Raw genomic sequence first — 22713 nt, 5'->3', positions numbered from 1 at the left:
CGACCAACGCGAGCAGCAATGTCGCGATACGATAAACAGTAATCGCGATAGGCTACAATCCGACCTTTATCAAAGTCGGAAACGTGATGGTACGCATTTCTCCTCCTTACACGAGGCATCACAACAACGTTTCACCAGGCAACGCCGGTCAACTGCTGTTTGTGTATGAGAAATCTGTTGGAAACTTTCCTCATGTCAGCACGTTGTAGGTGTCGCCACCAACGCCAACCTTGAGTGAATGCTCTGAAAAGCTAATCATTTTCATATCACAGCATCTTGTTCCTGTCGGGTAAATTTCGCGTCTGTAGTACGTCATCTTCGTGGTGTAGCAGTTTTAATGGCCAATAGTGTACCTACCTACCAGATGGCTATAATTAAAGTGCAGCTATTCACAGAGTTCCAGAGTGGACTTCAATTATTGTCTGACAGCGAAACTTGGTAAATATTCTAATATGTCAATGCGAAGCCGATTTATGAGGAAAGATGTTAGTTCAAATATTTGGATACAGGTGGAAATCTGGATCTTGTGAACATGAGAAAGATGCATAGAAATGTTTCCACCTGTAATGGATTGGGAATGGGACGAAAAGGCATAATGTTGAAATATTACTAATCACCACTTACAGTCTGTTCAACATGAGCACTGGAGACGCCGACGACGTGCTTTACAGTGCCAGATGTCACCTGTTGGCCAAACCTGAAACTAATTTTTCTTCAGCGTAAGTCCGATCTGGATTAACGCATTAGCGTATCTAACAAATTTCGCTGCCATATGATAATTACAGCTCCACGAGTAGCTGTACTTCGATTAAAACCAGCTGGTATCTATCTATGTAGCCGACAGCTGTGGCCGAGCCGTTCTAGGTGCTTCAGTCCGGAACTGCGCCGCTGCTGCGGTCGCAGGTTCGAATCCTGCCTCGGGCATGGATGTGGTTGCTGTCCTTAGGTTACTTAGGTTTAAGTAATTCTAAGTATAGGGGACTAATGACCTCAGATGTTAAATCCCATAGTGCTTAGAGCCATTTGAACCATCTATCTAAGTACCGACCACTTTCCTACCCTTTGCCTCGTTGTCTCCCTATCAGTCTCTCTTGTAACTCTATCTCTCTTTTTCTTTTCTCTGTACAAACCACTTTACAACATGATGCGCACTGCAATACTGTAATAATGGTGGTATTTTTCACTTTTTTGTCGTGAATTGATAAAAATAAAAGAGCAGAAGTGGAAAGTGCCACCTTCTTTTAATAAATTCATTGTTGTCGTACCCGCTGTGAAGAAAAGACATGAAACTGTCTCCGAACTATCTTCGGTCGCAATCGAAATATTATTTCCATAAGTGCTTGTAGCCTGCGCACAAGCAATTCACTTCTAGCGTTTTTCGACGCGGCTAACTGCTGAAAGTTGAGTTTACAGTTCACTCTTCATATAGTGAGACATCCTGATACCACCTCAAAATACTGTTGTAAGGGGAAGTGAAATAAAAATGAGGCCGGTGGAAAAGCAATAACTAACCTGTTCATTGATTCAAAAGTAATCGCGACAGCTGTTAACATATTTGTCCCACTAGGAGACAATGAGGCAAGACGGTCAATGCCTTCACCGAAAGATGTTTGCTTTCAGAAACGTGATAGTACCCAGGCATGCACCTCGTCGTCCGAAACAAATCGCCAACCACGAATATCTTTCCTCAGGGCTCCAGAAATTTGGAAATTGGATGGGGGAAGGTCGAGACGGTGTGGAAGATGTGTAAGGGCTTCCCGGTGAAAGTCCTGCACCGTAGTCGAAACACGCAAACCAGCTCCGGGAAAGTCATGGTGACCTTTTTCTTGAACTGCAATGGCCCACTGCTCATTTACTTTCTAAGACAGGATGCCATAACTAACGCACAGCGGTACGTAGGCACTTTGCAAAAACTGAACTGCTCCATCAAGTCCAAATACCCAGGAATGTCGACGGATGGCATCATTCTGTTGCAGAAAATACCTTCACCCATGTTGGCAAACTTGTTTAATCACCTTGATTAAGAATGTATCTGCATTTCTCTCCTTTACTCTAATGTCTGTGGATCGTCTTTTGTGTTAGTCGAAGTTGATGCGTCACAACCGAGGCAACTATTAGACCAGTTTACGCTCTTACAGAATGTCTGTCTGGTCGCTTTAGATCATGCCGTGGCCGTGATCGTGTGTTATATTAAATACAAACCTGGGAATGTGAACTGACAACCTAAATGTGCTACTAAGCTGAAATACACATGAAACTGAAAAGAATCCTGTGTGTTTGTAGTTGGTTTGTTGATTTGGGGGAGGGGACTAAACGGCGAGTTCATCGGTCCATCGGATTGGGGAAGGATTGGGAAGTAAGCCGGCTGTGCCCTTTCAAAGGAACCATCCCGGCATTTGCCTGAAGCGATTTAGGGAAATCACGGGAAACGTAAATCAGGGTGGCCGGACGCGGGTTTTAGCCGTCGTCTTCCCGAATGCGAGTCCACCTCGCTCGGTCTCTCTCTCTCTCTCTGTGTGTGTGTGTGTGTGTGTGTGTGTGTGTGTGTGTGTGAAAATCGATCTCCTTCATAACCAAATAAATAAGCAAACCGATAATTTCACGTTCAATAGACTTGGTCAGTGCGAACTATTTGGAAAAAAACGTAGCTGTAGAGAAAAAAAACAGTAATGTCTATCTGTATAAGAACGTAACCAGAAGCATTACACTGACATATGGCCCTCGTAAATTAAAGAAACTGATAGAACATACATTGCGCAAAGGAAACGAAACAATCATGTATTGTGAATCTTACATGCAAAATGAGTACTGGCAGAAACAGCAACACTGCAAGGCTCAACAACAGATAAAAGAATACTGCTAAAAACCAACTACAGTTGGTCCAGGGAAATTGGGTTCATAATCTTGACACAGATTGCCAATGTTACACATGACTCAACCCTTAAGTACTGATGTTTCAGTTAGGAAGGAACTCATCAAAGAAAATAATTATAAGCTCTAATACGAAAATTCATTTATCTGATAACTTTAATGGTACAGTAAATTAACTCAGAAGATTAATCAGTGTTATACTAGATTATTCATGCTACTTTTGCCAGTCCTGTAGATATAAGAACTACACTGCAAATGATGTGCCTTGAACATTTTAGGTCAAAGTACTAGCAATTCCCTCGATTTAACAGCAACTAGTTCAGGTAATTATCTTTCTGTTTTCTTTCTCTGTATGGAGCAGGCAATAGAAGCCGACGTGGATAAAGGATTCGTGCCGTTCTATGTGGTGGCTACGATTGGCACGTACGCGACGGCTGCTTCGGACAACTTGAAGGCTATCGGCGCCGTCTGCCAAGAGTACCCAACCATCTGGTTCCACGTGGACGGCTCGTACGGCGGCAACGCGCTGCTTTGTCCCGAGATGCGCCACCTCAGCCTAGGGATCGAATACGCCAATTCCATCAGCGTATGCCCCGAGAAGTGGGCGCTCGTCAACCACGACTGCACGTGCTTCTGGACGAGCGACTACCTGCGGCTGATCGAGGGCCTCGTCGTGAACCCGACGTACCTGCAGTACGAGCAGCAGAACGAAAGCATCGACTACCGGCACTGGGGGGTGCCACTGTCTCGCCGCTTCCGAGCCCTCAAGCTGTGGTTCACCCTGCGCAGCTACGGGCTGCACAACCTACAGAAGCACATCCGGAACCACTGCCTGCTGGCGGAGCGCTTCAGGGCCTTCATCAACAGCGACCGCCGCCTGCAGCTAATGAACCTCGTCGAGGTGAGTTGCACACTCTATGCCGAGTCCAACGTTACGTTACAGCCCTCTCTCGCACAAATCTCTGATACGACTTCTATTGTAGTCTGAGTATCCGATAGGGATCAAAAGCTACGTTTTATCTCATCTCAAAAAAGCTCATTTTACGTAAGTGACTCTATTGTCTCACATTTACATACAAGCCAGCCGCGGTGGTCTCGCGGTTCTAGGCGCGCAGTCCGGAACCGTGCGACTGCTACGGTCGCAGGTTCGAATCCTGCCTCGGGCATGGGTGTGTGTGATGTCCTTAGGTTAGTTAGGTTTAAGTAGTTCTAAGTTCTAGGGGACTGATGACCACAGCAGTTTAGTCCCATAGTGCTCAGAGCCATTTGAACCATTTACATACAAACTGCGCAAGCCACCATAATCTGCATGATGGAGGGCACCTTGTACCACTATTAGTCATTCGTTTGCTACTCCACTACCAAATGGACATAGGAGATGAACGACCATCTTCACGCCTCCTTCAAGCCCTAATTTCACTTACCTTGCCTTCGTACACCTTACAGGAAATGTACACTCTTTGACATAAAACGTCGCCGGCGGCTGGGCGCCACGGAGTCTAATAAGGAACCCCTTGAGTGCGAAGTAGGAAAAGGCCAGTGATGTTTACAGTATTCGACACACCACATATTGTCTACCATGCAGTCAGAATACAGACTGATAAAGGCAACGCGGAACGGGAGTGCAGGTATTCAGTGGTGAGAACAGCATGAAGCTACAGAGCCCAGTCGAACTGCTTAGTCGACGAGTAGCTCCCAACAGCGCTAGTGGTGTTGATATAAAGCAGAACGATGGCAATGATACAAAGTGCTAACATTGCATTATGTCTAAAACAACAGCTGCAGGAGTTAAAATTTCGCCAGTAAAGAACCCAAGGAATTTCGCAGAGAAACAACTTTCAAATGAAATATTAGCGTTTCTGCAAGATGAGTCAGTGAAATGTGTAGTGTCGTATACGCTCGACTGTGAGGGCAATGTACATGAGGAGTTGGCTGGTGGTTGGTTTTGGGAGTAAAGGGACTAAACTGCTTGCTTCATGAGGAGTGTGGTATCGGTAGCAACGATGCCACGGAATAGTTTCGCGAGGTGGCACTACGAGAGACACCGACGACAGCGCCCCCTGGCCGGTGTTGTCGAGGTCTACGAGCTCCGCGACAGATTCAGCCCATTTTCAACAGGTGCAGCCAGCCAGGACACTTCGCTCCAGCATCTCACCTACGTACAAAGTTATGTAATCGTTTATCACCTTGTTTTTGCACCAGTAAACCATTTTCTTGCAGTACCGACTTGTATTACCTTTTCCCGTTCCTACCCACGCGCCACCTCCCAGGCGGGATGCAAAAAGGAGTACAATGATGACGTAACGTGCTTAAAAAGTGAAAGTGATACTGGAACAGGTGTCGAGCCATATGGTCCATCACCCTCGTCAGACAGGAAGCCACACATCCCGTCTCCAGTGAAACGTAGTAAAGGACAGTCATTGTCCAAGGATCGGGTGCTAAACATAATTAAATACATCCAGGTTAACAAATAACAATTATGAACATATTTCGAATCCGGTAGCAGTGGATAGTTATATGACTTCAAACAATCCTAGAGAACTGAAAGACGTAAGATAACGAAATTTAAAACAAACCGTCAACTGGACAATGCACAGCAAATTGCGCAATCTGGGCGAAAATTTGTAGATAAGATAATCAAACTAATCCCGTCATTTTGTAACCGACCAATCGGCATTTGAAAGGAATATGCATATAAAACGAACCCTGGAAATTAGTGATACCAAGACAGTGGATCAACTATCATCAATGCCTTAATGCATACGTATACAATTATGCCGACTGTTAATCTGGATTTTAAATTGACTGAAAAGTTATTTATTGTGCTGCGAGAAGTTGGAGATGCTTTGCCTTCTACGATTGTTCCTCGTGTGCGTGATATTGAAAGCACAGTAGGGAATATTTACGCCATACCAAGCAAAAGTGGGAAAATGGCTGCAAGAGAACAATAACTGTGGTAAGGACACTGATTTTGGCAGAAATCTCGTCAAAATAACTTGCTTTTGGTTGATTCCCGGTCTGAGTAGAAAAATCATACTCCTTTAGAGCAATTATCCCTCCTGAAAAGGTGTGTGACATTGCAGTTCTTAGCACGTTGAACCACTGGATAAATTCAACGTCTGGATGTTTGTTTTTTCCGTGCCTATGAAATACATTATCGCACTATCTGCAGCTACGCCTTATGATAGCCAGTTTTACGATAGCTCCACAACAGACTGTTTCACATTCGGTTGCATGCCATCACATTCCATTAGTTCTCATCACCTCGTTACTCTAATATGATTATATATCAGTTCTTTAAGAGCGGATACAGATCTGAGCGTTCTGCAGGATTTCTAACTCCCAAGGTGTTCGCCTTCGATCTTGATCACTATTGCGCGCTATTTTTCATTCAGCGTTCGTAGTGCAAGTTAACGATTTGCTTTGAACATTTCTTGAATGTCGACAATGTCAGTTTTGTCAAGTGTAATATATACGTCCAGTAGAAGGTTGACCTCTGTACTTCCCAGACACTCATTTTCTGTCGTCCTCCTGATATACATGGTGCATCATTAGCAACTAATATTTTTCCTGTCATTACTGTTAACTCAACACTTTCAAGTGAGCCGTACTAAAGACAGAACTTGCGACCTCGTGCTCAGTGGTTCCTTGTAAGTCAACACCGGTCGTGACGTGGGACAAATACCATGGTCACGAAGATATCTTAAGTCCAGCTGTCTACACAGTCTGGCAACAGTGTAGTCTGCGGCAGTTCCTGGAGAAATTCTAGTTTTCGGGTCGAGTTGTTATAGTACGTCTGCTAGCGGTAATCAGCACCTCATTTGAATGCAACACCTCACAATCGAAACCGCTAGTTGCCTAAATTTCCATAGCGCTTTTGTCTTAACGCTGAACTCCCGAGCGTAAAGGTAGCAGAGCTACAATGTATGACAAACTGTGACACGCTGGTAATAAAAGCTCCGTCCAGTAACATTTTTGCATGCCGGTGAACGCTGTATCCGTCTGACCTCTCCACGACAACATGCTTGCAACAATCAGTGCCTGCCACGGCAGTGCTGCGCTCTCTCGGATTGTGTCGAAGGCGTCAGCTACCGCTCATCGCTCTGAAAAGTGTAAAATGCTGTACTGCTGCTCAACGATGCTCCATAAAATATTCTGTGATTTGCATTTCACGCTAGATAATAAACGGAGCCAAAAAAAACCGTTTTTAATTTATGAGTATTGTACTACACTAATATGCAAGATCTATCTGAGTATGGCTCAAAATTAATTTTATAGTTTGTGATCCAATCAGAATACCTCTATACGTTGTTTAATGTTACTAATAAACTTTATATCTAGTTCCATTTCCTTTTAGAAGCGATATTTCATGCAGTTTTTCGTGAGGAATCCGTATGTTTTCATCGAGCCACATTGAGTAACTGTAGTGTAATGGGTTTTACTATCATTGTTTAATTTCTTATACTTAAGGCATATGATAAACTGTGTGAATAACTTCCAGTGCATGCTCTGTAACAACTTAGGAATAATGCACATTTTGAGGTCAACATTTTGAGGAGAACTTAACGCTGGTCGAAAGTGATAATTATGATATAGAATTAGATTTGAACCAGAAAATGGCCTATTTTTGTAGCTACTCAGAGTGGAAGGAAGTTGCTAAAGCCAGTGTCAGCAAACGTCTACAGGAGTGTCTATTTGCCATTACACAAATTTAGCATTGAGGAACTATGTTGTTGTTGTTGTCTTCAGTCCTGAGACTGGTTTGATGCAGCTCTCCATGCTACTCTATCCTGTGCAAGCTGCTTCATCTCCCAGTACCTACTGCAACCTACATCCTTCTGAATCTGCTTAGTGTACTCATCTCTCGGTCTCCCTCTACGATTTTTACCCTCCACGCTGCCCTCCAATGCTAAATTTGTGATCCCTTGATGCCTCAAAACATGTCCTACCAACCGATCCCTTCTTCTAGTCAAGTTGTGCCACAAACTTCTCTTCTCCCCAATCCTATTCAATACCTCTTCATTAGTTACGTGATCTATCCACCTTATCTTCAGTATTCTTCTGTAGCACCACATTTCGAAAGCTTCTATTCTCTTCTTGTCCAAACTAGTTATCGTCCATGTTTCACTTCCATACATGGCTACACTCCAAACAAATACTTTCAGAAACGACTTCCTGATACATAAATCTATATTCGATGTTAACAAATTTCTCTTCTTCAGAAACGCTTTCCTTGCCATTGCCAGTCTACATTTTATATCCTCTCTACTTCGACCATCATCAGTTATTTTACTTCCTAAATAGCAAAACTCCTTTACTACTTTAAGTGTCTCATTTCCTAATCTAATTCCCTCAGCATCACCCGATTTAATTTGACTACATTCCATTATCCTCGTTTTGCTTTTGTTAATGTTCATCTTATATCCTCCTTTCAAGACACTGTCCATTCCGTTCAACTGCTCTTCCAAGTCCTTTGCCGTCTCTGACAGAATTACAATGTCATCGGCGAACCTCAAAGTTTTTACTTCGTCTCCATGAATTTTAATACCTACTCCAAATTTTTCTTTTGTTTCCTTTACTGCTTGCTCAATATACAGATTGAATAACATCGGGGAGAGGCTACAACCCTGTCTCACTCCTTTCCCAACAACTGCTTCCCTTTCATGCCCCTCGACTCTTATTACTGCCATCTGGTTTCTGTACAAATTATAAATAGCCTTTCGCTCCCTGTATTTTACCCCTGCCACCTTTAGAATTTGAAAAAGAGTATTCCAGTCAACATTGTCAAAAGCTTTCTCTAAGTCTACAAATGCTAGAAACGTAGATTTGCCTTTTCTTAATCTTTCTTCTAAGATAAGTCGTAAGGTCAGTATTGCCTCACGTGTTCCAACATTTCGACGGAATCCAAACTGATCCTCCCCGAGGTCTGCATCTACCAGTTTTTCCATTCGTCTGTAAAGAATTCGCGTTAGTATTTTGCAGCCGTGGCTTATTAAGCTGATAGTTCGGTAATTTTCACATCTGTCAGCACCTGCTTTGTTTGGGATTGGAATTATTATATTCTTCTTGAAGTCTGAGGGTATTTCGCCTGTCTCATACATCTTGCTCACCAGATGGTAGAGTTTTGTCGTGACTGGCTCTCCCAAGGCCGTCAGTAGTTCTAATGGAATGGTGTCTACTCCGGGGGCCTTGTTTCGACTCAGGTCTTTCAGTGCTCTGTCAAACTCTTCACGCAGTATCGTATCTCCCATTTCGTCTTCATCTACATCCTCTTCTATTTCCATAATATTGTCCTCAAGTACATCGCCCTTGTATAAACCTTCTATATACTCCTTCCACCTTTCTGCCTTCCCTTCTTTGCTTAGAACTGGGCTGCCATCTGAGCTCTTGATATTCATACACGTGGTTCTCTTCTCTCCAAAGGTCTCTTTAATTTTCCTGTAGGCAGTATCTATCTTACCCCTAGTGAGATAAGCTTCTACATCCTTACATTTGTCCTCTAGCCACCCCTGCTTAGCCATTTTGCACTTCCTGTCGATCTCATTTTTGAGACGTTTGTATTCCTTTTTGCCTGCTTCATTTACTGCATTTTTATATTTTCTCCTTTCATCAATTAAATTCAATATTTCTTCTGTTACCCAAGGATTTCTAGCAGCCCTCGTCTTTGTACCTACTTTATCCTCTGCTGCCTTCACTACTACATCCCTCAGAGCTACCCATTCTTCTTCTACTGTATTTCTTTCCCCTATTCCTGTCAATCGTTCCCTTATGCTTACCCTGAAACTCTGTACAACCTCTGGTTCTTTCAGTTTATCCAGGTCCCATCTCCTTAATTTCCCACATTTTTGCAGTTTCTTCAGTTTTAATCTACAGGTCATAACCAATAGATTGTGGTCAGAGTCCACATCTGCCCCTGGAAATGTCTTACAACTTAAAACCTGGTTCCTAAATCTCTGTCTTACCATTATATAATCTATCTGATACCTTTTAGTATCTCCAGGGTTCTTCCACGTATACAACCTTCTTTCATGATTCTTAAACCAAGTGTTAGCTATGATTAAGTTGTGCTCTGTGCAAAATTCTACTAGGCGGCTTCCTCTTTCATTTCTTAGCCCCAATCCATATTCACCTACTATGTTTCCTTCTCTCCCTTTTCCTACACTCGAATTCCAGTCACCCATTACTATTAAATTTTCGTCTCCCTTCACTATCTGAATAATTTCTTTTATTTCATCGTACATTTCTTCAATTTCTTCTTCATCTGCAGAGCTAGTTGGCATATAAACTTGTACTACTGTAGTAGGTGTGGGCTTCGTATCTATCTTGGCCACAATAATGCGTTCACTATGCTGTTTGTAGTAGCTTACCCGCATTCCTATTTTCCTATTCATTATTAAACCTACTCCTGCATTACCCCTATTTGATTTTGTGTTTATAACCCTGTAGTCACCTGACCAGAAGTCTTGTTCCTCCTGCCACCGAACTTCACTAATTACCACTATATCTAACTTTAACCTATCCATTTCCCTTTTTAAATTTTCTAACCTACGTGCCCGATTAAGGGATCTGACATTCCACGCTCCGATCCGTAGAACGCCAGTTTTCTTTCTCCTGATAACGACATCCTCCTGAGTAGTCCCCGCCCGGAGATCCGAATGGGGGACTATTTTACCTCCGGAATATTTTACCCAAGAGGATGCCATCATCATTTAATCATACAGTAAAGCTGCATGTCCTCGGGAAAAATTACGGCTGTAGTTTCCCCTTGCTTTCAGCCGTTCGCAGTACCAGCACAGCAAGGCCGTTTTGGTTAATGTTGCAAGGCCAGATCAGTCAGTCATCCAGACTGTTGCCCCTGCAACTACTGAAAAGGCTGCTGCCCCTCTTCAGGAACCACACGTTTGTCTGGCCTCTCAACAGATACCCCTCCGTTGTGGTTGCACCTATGGTACGGCCATCTGTATCGCTGAGGCACGCAAGCCTCCCCACCAACGGCAAGGTCCATGGTTGATGGGGGGAGGTGAGGAACTATATTCACTTCATAACTATTCCCTGACATGTGGGTCCTATGTGACGAATAAAACTCGGATTCGTGTCCTTGACGGTCGCTTCAAAGTTATTCAGAGATGTTTGTATAGAGAAGATTTGTACCCACAAAGCAAACACATTAGTGGGACAAAGATCGTTCTGGAACACCTCTGGCATCTAGTTGATATGAAACTAAATTAAATTGTGATAGCTGATAGATCAGGACCTTAACCTATTGTTTTGCTAAGTGGCTCTTGATGTAACCACCACTCCTCCTCAAGCCAGGGGTGGCTTAACCTATTGTTCAACTAAGTGGTTTCCCCCACTCTTCACCCCTCCTCCTTAACCTACTGTTATGCAAATTGAGATCTCCTGGAGTTGAGTTATGACACCATGGGTCTAATCTGTCGTTCTGAGAAATCTCGCCGGCCGGTGTGGCCGTATAGTTCTAGGCTCTTCAGTCTGGAACTGAGTGACCGCTACGGTCGCAGGTTCGAGTCCTGCCTCAGACATTGATGTGTGTGATGTCCTTAGGTTAGTTAGGTTAAGGTAGTTCTAAGCCCTAGGGGACTGATGACCTCAGATGTTAAGTCCCATAGTGCTCAGACCCATTTGAACCTTTTTTTGTGAAATCTCCCACCTCTCCACCTTTCTCCCTCCCCCTCCTCCTCTCCCATCCTTGGGGAAAATGGACACTCTTTTATCAACCCCTCCCGAGTGCAGTTTTGAGCCACTTTTCCCCAACCTGGGAAATCTCCCAGACCTCTCCTCTCCTCTCCAACTTCCCCTCTCGCCTACACCATCTGAAAATTTATAGCAAAAAGACACAATTTGTGCTCAGCTGCTGGAGAGGAACGATCTCACAACATGAAATGGGCTGTAAATTTGAGCAATATATTGTTTATTTATTTAAACGCTAATTAAACTCTTCACCCGTCCTCCATAACCTACTGTTATGCAAATTGAGATCTCCTGGAGTTGAGTTATGACACCATGGGTCTAATCTGTCGTTCTGAGAAATCTCGCCGGCTGGTGTGGTCGTATAGTTCTAGGCACTTCAGTCTGGAACTGAGTGACTGCTACGGTCGCAGGTTCGAGTCCTGCCTCAGACATGGATGTGTGTGATGTCCTTAGGTTAGTTAGGTTAAGGTAGTTCTAAGCCCTAGGGGACTGATGACCTCAGATGTTAAGTCCCATAGTGCTCAGACCCATTTGAACCTTTTTTTGTGAAATCTCCCACCTCTCCACCTTTCTCCCTCCCCCTCCTCTTCTCCCATCCTTGGGGAAAATGGACACTCTTTTATCAACCCCTCCCGAGTGCAGTTTTGAGCCACTTTTCCCCAACCTGGGAAATCTCCCAGACCTCTCCTCTCCAACTTCCCCTTCGCCTACACCACCTGAAAATTTATAGCAAAAAGACACAATTTGTGCTCAGCTGCTGGAGAGGAAGGATCTCACAACATGAAATGGGCTGTAAATTTGAGCAATACATTGTTTATTTATTTAAACGCTAATTAAACTAAGTAATTAAATTGTAGGAGAAGCTGAGCTGTGGTCCACTTTGTTCCAGCAGGAAAAATAGCCAACTCTTGTGATGTCACTATAGCGATATCAAATGTGGCAGGAAATAGCCTATTTGCAATACCCTGTCAAATTATTTATTTAACAATTTACAGGATTCAAATAGATCGCTTAAAACGTTTACCATCACCTTACAATGATTCTTCTTCATAATAATATATGTTTTCAGTGTTTGAGAATCACACACAGACATTTTGCAAATTAGTTAATTAAAGTTCCATTGCAATTAGAATGTAGCACTAAATAGATCTGAGCTCTTGTATGCACCAACGTCTGAGAACACCAGCATACTCCTCCACCACAACGTTGCCACTAAACATATCTGGTGAAAAAAAGACCTGATCACACACACTCCCAAAACTGAAGCATGCAGTGTCCGTTGACTGCCGGGGAGCCATGACCGCACTGGTAGGGAGGGACCTCCACATGTATCAGTTGTGTGCACGCCTCTAACTGCATCAGATGCTCAGAGGCAAGAGAGACTGTCACTGTTACTGCCAAACAGTCAACTGATCAATTTACAGAGCAGAATAATCATCCAGTTCGAACAAAAATGGGTTCAAATGGCTCTGAGCACTATGGGACCTAACATCTGATGTCATCAGTCCCCTAGAACTTAGAACTACTTAAACCTAACTGAACCTAAGGACATCACACACATCCATGCCTGAGACAGGATTCGATTCTGCGACCGCAGAGGTCGCGCACTTCCAGACTGTAGCACCTAAAACCGATCTGCCACTCCGGCTGGCCAGTTCTAACACTCATCATACTGAATCTTCTCACGTAACTCACACGTCCGCTTCATCGCCATTCAACTAGCATACAGGCTACTTCGCTGTTCAGCCGCCCACAGGGCGCTACCACTGAGACTTCTCCCTACCAGTGTAAGCTAGAGCCAACAGGTCGAAGCATACTTTGTAACCAACTGGTCATTAAAGGCTAAGGTGCCACTTCTAGCCGACCAACCCTTCTGACCACTGCTGCAGCACACCGTTGGAACAGCAGGAGCAGCTTGGTTATAGTTTTACTGAGAGACGATCAGCAGCAGGAACTATGTCCTTCATTCTCTCGATTAATAAGAGACAACATACTTCTGTGACTTTTGTGTGCCTATGTACAGATGGACTGACATCTTAATAGGTAGATAAAATTGACATTGTAAGGTGTCAGGCAAATCCAACACCTTCCATGAAAACCCTGACATGATAAGCAAATACAGTAGTATGTCACATAGCTGCGAATAAATCGTGACATTAAATTAACCAAAGTAATACGAGTAACGAGTGAGCAAATTGAATACCACAGTCCAACACAAGAATGCCTAAATGCATGTTATACCTTCCCACCGTAAGACAGACGCAGTTCCGAGGGGAGAAACGAGAACAGAAGCCGAAAGCAGAACCGTGTTAAGCTGGAAGGCCCTACGATAAGGGATGGACACCAATGTCTCCAGCTAACCGCTAGGACCACACCCCAGCCACAGGTTTTAGTGTGAGATTTTTTCGCGTCTCTGTGACATCAGGACCATCCCCCATCCCATGTTAAAAGATAGACCCCTCCAGAAGAACAGTATAGATCTTACGATAACACTAAAAGTGCCTCACCAGCTGCAAGTTTTAGCGTGAGACTTTTTCGTGCCTCTGTTACATTGCAAACTTTAAAAACATTGACCCACACGAAAAGTATAACGTTTCTCATTGGATAGACAGAATTTTTGTAGGCCGAGCTTAAGGTTAACATTGAGACCCTCATTGGTCAGATGAAAACACAACCAGATAGTTTTTTTAAACCAACTTCGGTAAATTGTAGTAAGGAGAAGTTAGAAGGGAGTTTCTTCCGAGATGGCGAGGTGAGCGGAACTGTGCTGCCCGTTGCCCCCTGGCGAACACCAACAAGGTAATGAATGCACGCGATGCTGCATAACAGTGCATAAAGCTTCACCCAGAACTGCAGAAGTCTCATCTGTTACACCCCCTTTTTGCGTAATACTAGTGTCGATCGTCAATTGAAGCTCATGGTGTTCACATTTGCCACTTGAAGTAAAAATCTGAAACGCGATAATTTTTCTGTTATATAGTTATTGAGAAGTCACATCAGCCACTGTAATTTACAACAAGTTAGATACGTAATTAAAGATAATTGAGGGTCACTGTAGACCATTTTGATAGTTTTCTCTATTGTGAAACTTAATTTAAACCTAGATTATAGATGTGATATGGCATAGGTCATCCTTCGATCCATTGTAGAACTTGGAAACCCACTCAGGGAATATTCGTTCACATTTTTGTTGAACACAGTTGGTTTTTATCATCCTATATTAAAACATTTCCTTTTATGAATAGTGCAATTTATAAACAATGTTTTGTGAGTTGAATAAAATTTGCAATGGTAAACTTAACTGCTTTTTCGACGTTATTTTACCAGCTAACTAAAAATAGGAAAGCCTTGACCCCTTCCACTAAATTTAGTTAGTATTAAGATTCTTTTACAGGGAGTGCAGTGGAGATGGCGCTGAAATCATTAAGTATTTGGTTATATCATCGCTAGTCTCACTGAACTCTTCTGAACTCTAAATGTCATGTGTGGTCTGGCATCTCCTTACCAGCAACAGGTCCCAGATTCAAACTAGTCAATTCCCAAAAAAACAAGCTCAGAGCGTCGTTGCACGAAAGTGGTAGGGAGACACGATATAGAACAAACAGACACCACGCAGAATGTTAGAAAATGTCGACCCTGCCAGGATGGTAAAATACCGTGATTGAAGGTCGACCACATGCCTAACTAGGTCAGAAAAATATCGTGTTAAAAAATTTTTCATAATAAAATTTTTTTTAATAGGCATACATAGTCGAAAACAGTAGCTGCAGCGATAGGTAGTAAGAAAGTATTCAATAAAAAGTGAGACATTCTAGCAGAGACAATAGCATAGTTAAGTTATGAATTTTAAAAATTGTTAGAATTAAGTTTTCTCCTCAATGCAAGCGCACAGGTGGCGGATACATCGTTGAAAAATTGGTCTGACCCAACAAGTAAGTTAATGGGTTGTCAGTCTTGGGTATAATAAGTGTCAAATCGTGTGTGCAAAAAGTTTTTGAAACGCGTGAGATCGTTTGAGCGCATGTTGACGCGAAGTAGGGCGCGTGAATTGCTTTTAAAACCGAAAATAAGGGATTCGGAAAGATTAGAAATGACAAATCGAGACCTTGACCGAATTGAGATAGAGACCCTGCATGAAAATGGACAGAGAATAGAGGACAGTACAACAGACGATGCAGTATCGCGAGAAATAGGACATATAACGCACCATAACGAGGATAATGTACGTCAAAGCATAGAAAACGTAAGTCAGCATACAACAGACGAGCAGGAAAGTAGAGAGACAGTCGATGAGGATTCTAACTTGCGTCTTGAATACGTAGAATCCATAGTACAAGTAATCAGAGCTCCCTCACCATAGAGTACAAGGAATGCGAGCAGAAACGTGTCACAGCACAGTTCAATGCAATCGGTTGCGAACCAACACTTGGGCGAAAACACAGAGCGTAGGATGTCGGAAGAAAACGCAATAGGACCCACCAATCTGGCAGAATTATTACAGCAAATTACGGAAACCATGACAAGGCAAAATAAAGACATCGCGAACCAAATTCAAATTCAGAATGCTGAAACCACGAGACAAATGCGTGCGATTAAAGAACAAAACAAAACAATTCAGTTACACGTAAGTCATATTGAAGACGAGGCAAAAGAATCTCGAGAAGTGATAGGAAACTTAATAACAGGTCATAATCAATTGAAAACAGACATTGACAAGGTACAAGCGGACGTACAAACATTGCATAGTGACATTCAGGACGAGATCAAAACATTACGTAACAACACCCAGGAAGAAGTCAAGAAACTAGAGAAACAGATAAACGAAATTATTAGACAAGCAGCAGGTACAGTGCGTGAATTTGTTGAAAACCACATCCATATCTGTAACAGCACCGGAAAAACAAGCAATTAACGAAGATATTACGCATTTGCGATTCCAATCACAGGCGGAAAGTAACATACGTGAAATCAGACAGCCTGCACAGCAACAAACACGTTTCGAAATTCTTGATGAACAAACGTCATCGCAAACATATGCGGAACCACAAATGTAAGTTTCAAGACAGTTTGGATCGTGCAATGAAGCAGCAAGGTTAGCCAGACAAGATACCTAACCAATACCTGACAATAGAAAGCCACGTCGCGAAGAGTACAGTGCAATGCATTCAGCTACATGTTCACAACCGATGGAAGAAAATTATTGCGTACCACTCCAACAATACTACGCATGCGTAGGCGAAAGTTACAGTGGACAATATCCAATGGATCTACCACAACCGGAAAGAACGACTAGAGAAATGATCAGAAACAAAAGTGGCAAAGAATCGCGAATTTCATATGGAACTATGACGAAGTATGACAACGATCATTTCCTCACACTCAGAAAATTTCAACACTTTCGAGAAGGAAACTCATTACATCCACGAACTTTTATTGATCAATTCCGAGTAGGATTACCAGAACACTGGACGCTTGCACACAAATTAGACTTTATATGTGCACACATGTCAGGAACAGTCGCAGAAACCATGCAGAATGTTGCAGCGACATGCCGATCGTACGAAGATTTCAGAGAGAAGTTTCTCTCACGATATTGGTCCAGCAAAGCACAGAACACAGTGAAGTACGAATTATTAAAGAACCCATATTATGAAAATTCAGGAGAGAAGAGTCCCGTGAAATTTTTCTAATTAATGGCAAAGAAAAATCAATGCTTAGATGTACCACACAGTGGCGGAGAGTTGATTAAATTATGCGCGGTGATGAAGTTACCATTGAAATACCAGCAATCATTAGTAGGTCGCGGAGGCAATGACGTCGAAGCATTTAAAGGTATTCTAAGGGAACTAGAGTTCATATTTTCGGTAGATGACGCAAGAAAAAGACGAAGCGAACGTGAAAACGAAAACAAAAAGCAGTGGAATCCACAAGACACAGTACGAAGAAACAATAATTACGATCCATGTGATAACTTCGCACCAAAAAACGACAATAGATTTCAACAAAGAACCGGTTATGGATTTAGAAGAGAATATGGCAATAACTATAATTCACCCAGACACGGCAACAACTATTACAGAGGAAATAACGACAACCGGAACGGGTACTGGAGAACCAATAGACCGACAAATTATCAACAAAGAAACCACTATCAGCAAGCTGAACAAGAAAAGAGAATACAGATAGAAGGGTTGGAGGTAAGACCACCAAGCCCCGATAAACGTTCTATTTGACAGCTAAGCGCCCATGCCAAAGAGAATGACGCACCGACCCAGGACAATTGCAGCACCTTGAACAGAGAAGTAAAAATCTTATCACGGGAAGAGAAGAAGGAAGAAACAAATCCTCAGGGACCAGATGAAAACGAAGACAAGAAAATAATGATATCGTGTTGGGACGAAATTAATTGGGAGAATACTGACGAGAAATATGAATTACCAGAGGCATGCACAACGAATGTAGGAGTAAAGGACGAAGTAATGAGTATTGCAGAGCTATTTGAGATGGAAACCAGGGAAAGCGAATTCAATGAGGATAATGCGCAGTCGACAGAAGTTGGAAATAAGTTACGAGTGGGCACACAACCCAACGTATGTAATGAAGGAAGTTATGAAGCGATAATTAGAGCATTTAGATGCGATTATGTGGAAGAAGTGACGAAGAAGGAGAAGATAGACGAGGATGAGGAAAAAGTAGAGGATGTTGAAGAAAACGTAAATGAAGGAAGAAATAGAGAAGAGGAAATAAAAGAGAGAGATGTAGCAGTCGAAGGTTATCCTACAGAAAGTTCGAATTCACAAGGGAAATTCCTGAAAAGACTCATGTATTATTCAGTGGAGGATTCGTTGATGCAAGAAGAAGAAGAACAGAACCAACCCTTTCAAATTCAACCAATTGTGAAGGCCATGGTAAAGCGTATCCCAGTCAATATTGTAATTGATAGCGGAAGTGAACTGACAGCGATCTCAGAAAATTTATTCATACAGTGTAATGCCAATGAGGAATTGCCAGATCTGAAAACACGTAAGATTAAAGTAAGAGCTCCTATTAGAAACAATGCTGCGGAAGTTACGAGACAAACAAGGTTAACTCTTTCGTGTCAAGGTCAAAAGATCGAAGCCAACTTCGTGGTTATACCTAAACTAACTGTAGATCTGATTATAGGTGCAGATTTCTTAAATGAGAGACGAGCGATAATAGATATGGGGAAAGGTAGCGTAACATTCGGGAATGTCACACTTCTCTTTGAGCAAAAGCTAAACTTAGAAGAAATACCAGTTATAAACAAACAATTAAGAATGACGCGGGATAAAGAGGATGAAGAATTAGAATGGTATGCACAAAAGGGGGGATCGTCTAAACTCATGTCAGAAGTCCATAAAAAAATCGACGAAAAATTGCAGGAAGTTCAAGGTATTTCGGAACACAGTAAAAGAGAATTAGAGGGTATTTTACGAGATAAAGCAGAGGTATTTTTACCTAAGGCTGGCAGTATTAAACACTTTCAGTACAAGTTGGAAGTAAAACAGCACAAACCATTTAGAGTGCCACCCTATACAATCCTATTAAGCTATAGGAATAAAGTATTCCAGAAGATATCTAAAATGTTAGATGACGATATTATTGAACCAGCTACCTCCACATATAACATCCCGCTCCATATTGTACAAAAACGAGATGGGAGCATCAGGTTAGTGCTTGATTCCAGATAGATCAACACAATCATAATCACTGAGACAGATCGCCCCGAGAAATTAGAAGAATTGATACAAAACTTCCACGGTGCTAAGATATTTTCATCAATTGATTTATGGAGTAGTTTCTGGCAAATAGAATTGGCCCCAGAATGTAGAAAATTTACAGCATTTATCGTATTCGGTAGATGTTACCAGTTTAAACGATTGCCATCAGCAGCGTTTATTAGGGGATTTCATACTATACTCAGTCCTGAAATTTTACAAAAAATTACTTGTTATGTTGATGATGTGATTATAGCACAACCCTCTTGGGAACATCACAACGACACATTAAATCAGTTTTTACAGATCATGGAAGAGCATGGGATCACAGTAAATATAACAAAATCCAAATTTGGAAGGCGAGAGGTCAAATTTCTAGGACACATACTTTCAGAGAAAGGGGTAATGCCCGATCCAGAAAAACTAACGGCAATCAAAGAATTCTGTACTCCATATAATAAGAAAACTCTCAGAGGATTTCTAGGTCTCACCGGATTTTATAAAAAAATTTATTTGGATCGACTCTCTCGCAACACCACGCCTATGTGTATTGACTGGAAAAAACACGCCATTGGTATGGGATCAACAAGCCAATGAAGAAATTTTAAAAGTGAAAAACGCACTAACAACAGCACCAATTTTAGCACATCCTGATCTAACACAAAATTTTTGTATGGCCACTGATAGCGCGAAAACAGGTTTAGGAGTTGTTTTATTCCAAGAATACGAATAGGCAGGGCTAAGATCATATAGAACAATTGCATTTGCCAGTCGGGTACTCACAAAAAGCGAGAAAAACTATTCAGTCATGGAGCTGGAAGCATTGGCCATTGTATGGGGCTTCCAACGTTTTCGACACTTCCTATTCGGAAGAAAAACAAAAGTATACACTAACCACAGAGCATTAGAGTTTCTGTTATCCGCCATACTAACTCATGGCAGGTTAGCCAGATGGATGTTAATGCTACAAGAATTTGACTTCACTATTACACACATACCAGGGCCAGCGAATGTATTAGCAGATGCTTTATCACGATGTCCACAGTGTGCATCCAATAACATAGGTTTGGAAGCAGCAGAAGACCAGTCTACAATGTACTATATGAAACAAGTACCTTTCGAAAACTACGTTACGACAGCATTGAAAAACATAGACAAAGAACAGGATAAGAATCCCGAAATACTAGGAATCAAACACAAGTGAAGAAGTAAGGATTTTCCAGACATTCTACAGCACTATCTCGTAAAAAACAATGTTTTATTTTTTAGACGAAATATTGCAACGAATTAATGGTTAATTTATATCCCAGATGAACTAATTAATAAGTACATATGGTATATACATTTAAGTAATGGCCACTTTGGACCAAAGAAATACTTTTTAAAAATAATGGCCCACAATACCAATCAGTGCAATGGCAGAACACGTTAAAACAACACAAAATAAAACCCATCTACATATCTAAGTACAAACCTAGCGTAAATCCAGCAGAATCATCTATGAAGGACATAGGCACTTTATGCTGATTATATGCAGACAAAAGACACAACACTTAGGATATGTACCTTAAAGATTTTCAAGAAGTAATACATGAAATGCCACATAGCACTACAATATAGCACTACACTACTACCTCCAGTCACTGTACTTAAAAATATTGAACCCCCAAACATAGCCAGAGAAAATGTTAGATTTCCTATTGTACCACGTAGACAGCACAAACAAGTCATAGCAACAGCACTCTCCAACGTCAGAAAGGGAGCCAAAAAGAAAAGAAAGAGGAGATAGAACAGCAATTAAAAGAACATTCTCAGTAGGCCAGAAAGTATATGTAAAAACACACTATCTCTCCAGAAAACAGAAACACAAAATACATAAGTTTTATGCTGCATACAAAGGACCTGTCATAATTAGCCGAATTGCTCATGATAATGCTATGGAACTAATGAACCCAAAAACAGCCAAAAGCTTAGGACTTCACCATGTGAGCCATATCAAAAAGTTTGAAGATTAATTTTATTACTTGTAAATAATCAGCACAATATTTCAAGATTATGTTGCAGATAAGATCATCTGGAGAAAGAAGAATGAAGAGAGAGGAAGGTGGGAAAAAGGAAATTAGTTTCAATAAAAACGAAAACAAAAATAACACCAATAGTACCATAGATTAATGTGAAGGGATAAAGTGTAGATAGTCTAACAGCATGAAATACTAAAATGCTATACACCATGACACTACACAAAATAAAAAACGTATTTGAGGATTCTTTTAGAAGTTAAGACTCAAAATATCTTAGAATTGTATCATGGAAAGGACTCCGAAATTTGTAATGCTTTTTAAGAAGGTGTAAAACAATGTAGGTACTAGACATATGTTAGATGATTATATGTAAAACTTTTTGTAAGAACCATTGTAAAAACTCCAGCAAGGACAAGATGCAATGACCCACTAGTTGCAACGAGAGAAGTGTCAAGAAAGAAAAGGATGTAATTAGCAAGACACGATTCCTACAAGGCAGAAGCGTTGATCGAAAGGAAAGGACACCGAGACCAACAGAAGGCCCTTGTATCGGAACTATACAGTGGCGGAATCCTGCAGAGACACGACAGGACACCAAACGCCAGAAGGGACCGGTGCAGGGACTGACAAGCAAACACCAGACTTTCGCCGCTCATAAACCGCAGAACGCCCTCAGTCAGCGGTGTGAGCAAAAAACGGCCCGACGACCGCTTGGGCAAGCCATCACTGGCAAAAAAAAAAAAAAAAAAAAAAGTGTAAAAGTCACACTACTGCTCTTAAACAGCATGCTGATGCACAAAACTGAAGAAAACGTCCACAAAGTAGAAATGAGATGCCCAAACCATTTATCAAACTGTTACTAAGAGGAGAACTTCAAAGCGACTAGTTATCAATAAATATTTCCACATCCTGCCCAGAGAAGAACAAAGAAGCAAGTAAAAAGCAGAGAAAAAGCAGGAAGAACAGAAGTTGAAGATTTGCAAGATTGAGACCAAGAAAGAAGATTGGTGAAGAATAGACGACATACCTTCCCAAATCCCTATCCTATTGTAAACTAGTTGTCTGCGAAGTATTACTACAAAAAACGACCGCTTTCAGCGATACATAACGATGACTTTCACGCATACAAAGCCAGTAAACCACGAGATTCTGCACTCACAGCTCCATTCCATTATGGGACCTCCACAACAGCAACACACATTTGCAAAGCCAACAAGGAACGATGAACAAAGCTGTACATCAAATACTTGCCCACATCCATCTCGCTCAAGTCCATCACCTTCGTGCAAAAAACATTCGTGAACCTCATGCTTAAACATTCATAGGATTGTATGAATGTTTGAGATCAAATTATGTGATGTAGGAATTGTGCA

The 22713-nt window shown here is 41.8% G+C and overlaps 1 protein-coding gene across 1 annotated transcript in view; it reads left to right on the top strand.

The window, feature by feature from the left end:
- LOC126354901 (uncharacterized) overlaps positions 1-22713 on the top strand; it is a 365410-nt gene that overhangs the window by 262132 nt on the left and 80565 nt on the right. Inside the window, exon 14 of the mRNA XM_050004967.1 lies at positions 3233-3772. Coding sequence (XP_049860924.1) covers positions 3233-3772 — 540 coding nt within the window. The remainder of the gene's footprint in view (positions 1-3232; positions 3773-22713) is intronic.

Source organism: Schistocerca gregaria, chromosome 3 (genome assembly GCF_023897955.1).
Source record: "Schistocerca gregaria isolate iqSchGreg1 chromosome 3, iqSchGreg1.2, whole genome shotgun sequence".
Classification (NCBI taxonomy): domain Eukaryota; kingdom Metazoa; phylum Arthropoda; class Insecta; order Orthoptera; family Acrididae; genus Schistocerca; species Schistocerca gregaria.
This window is presented reverse-complemented; position numbering and strand designations above follow the sequence as displayed.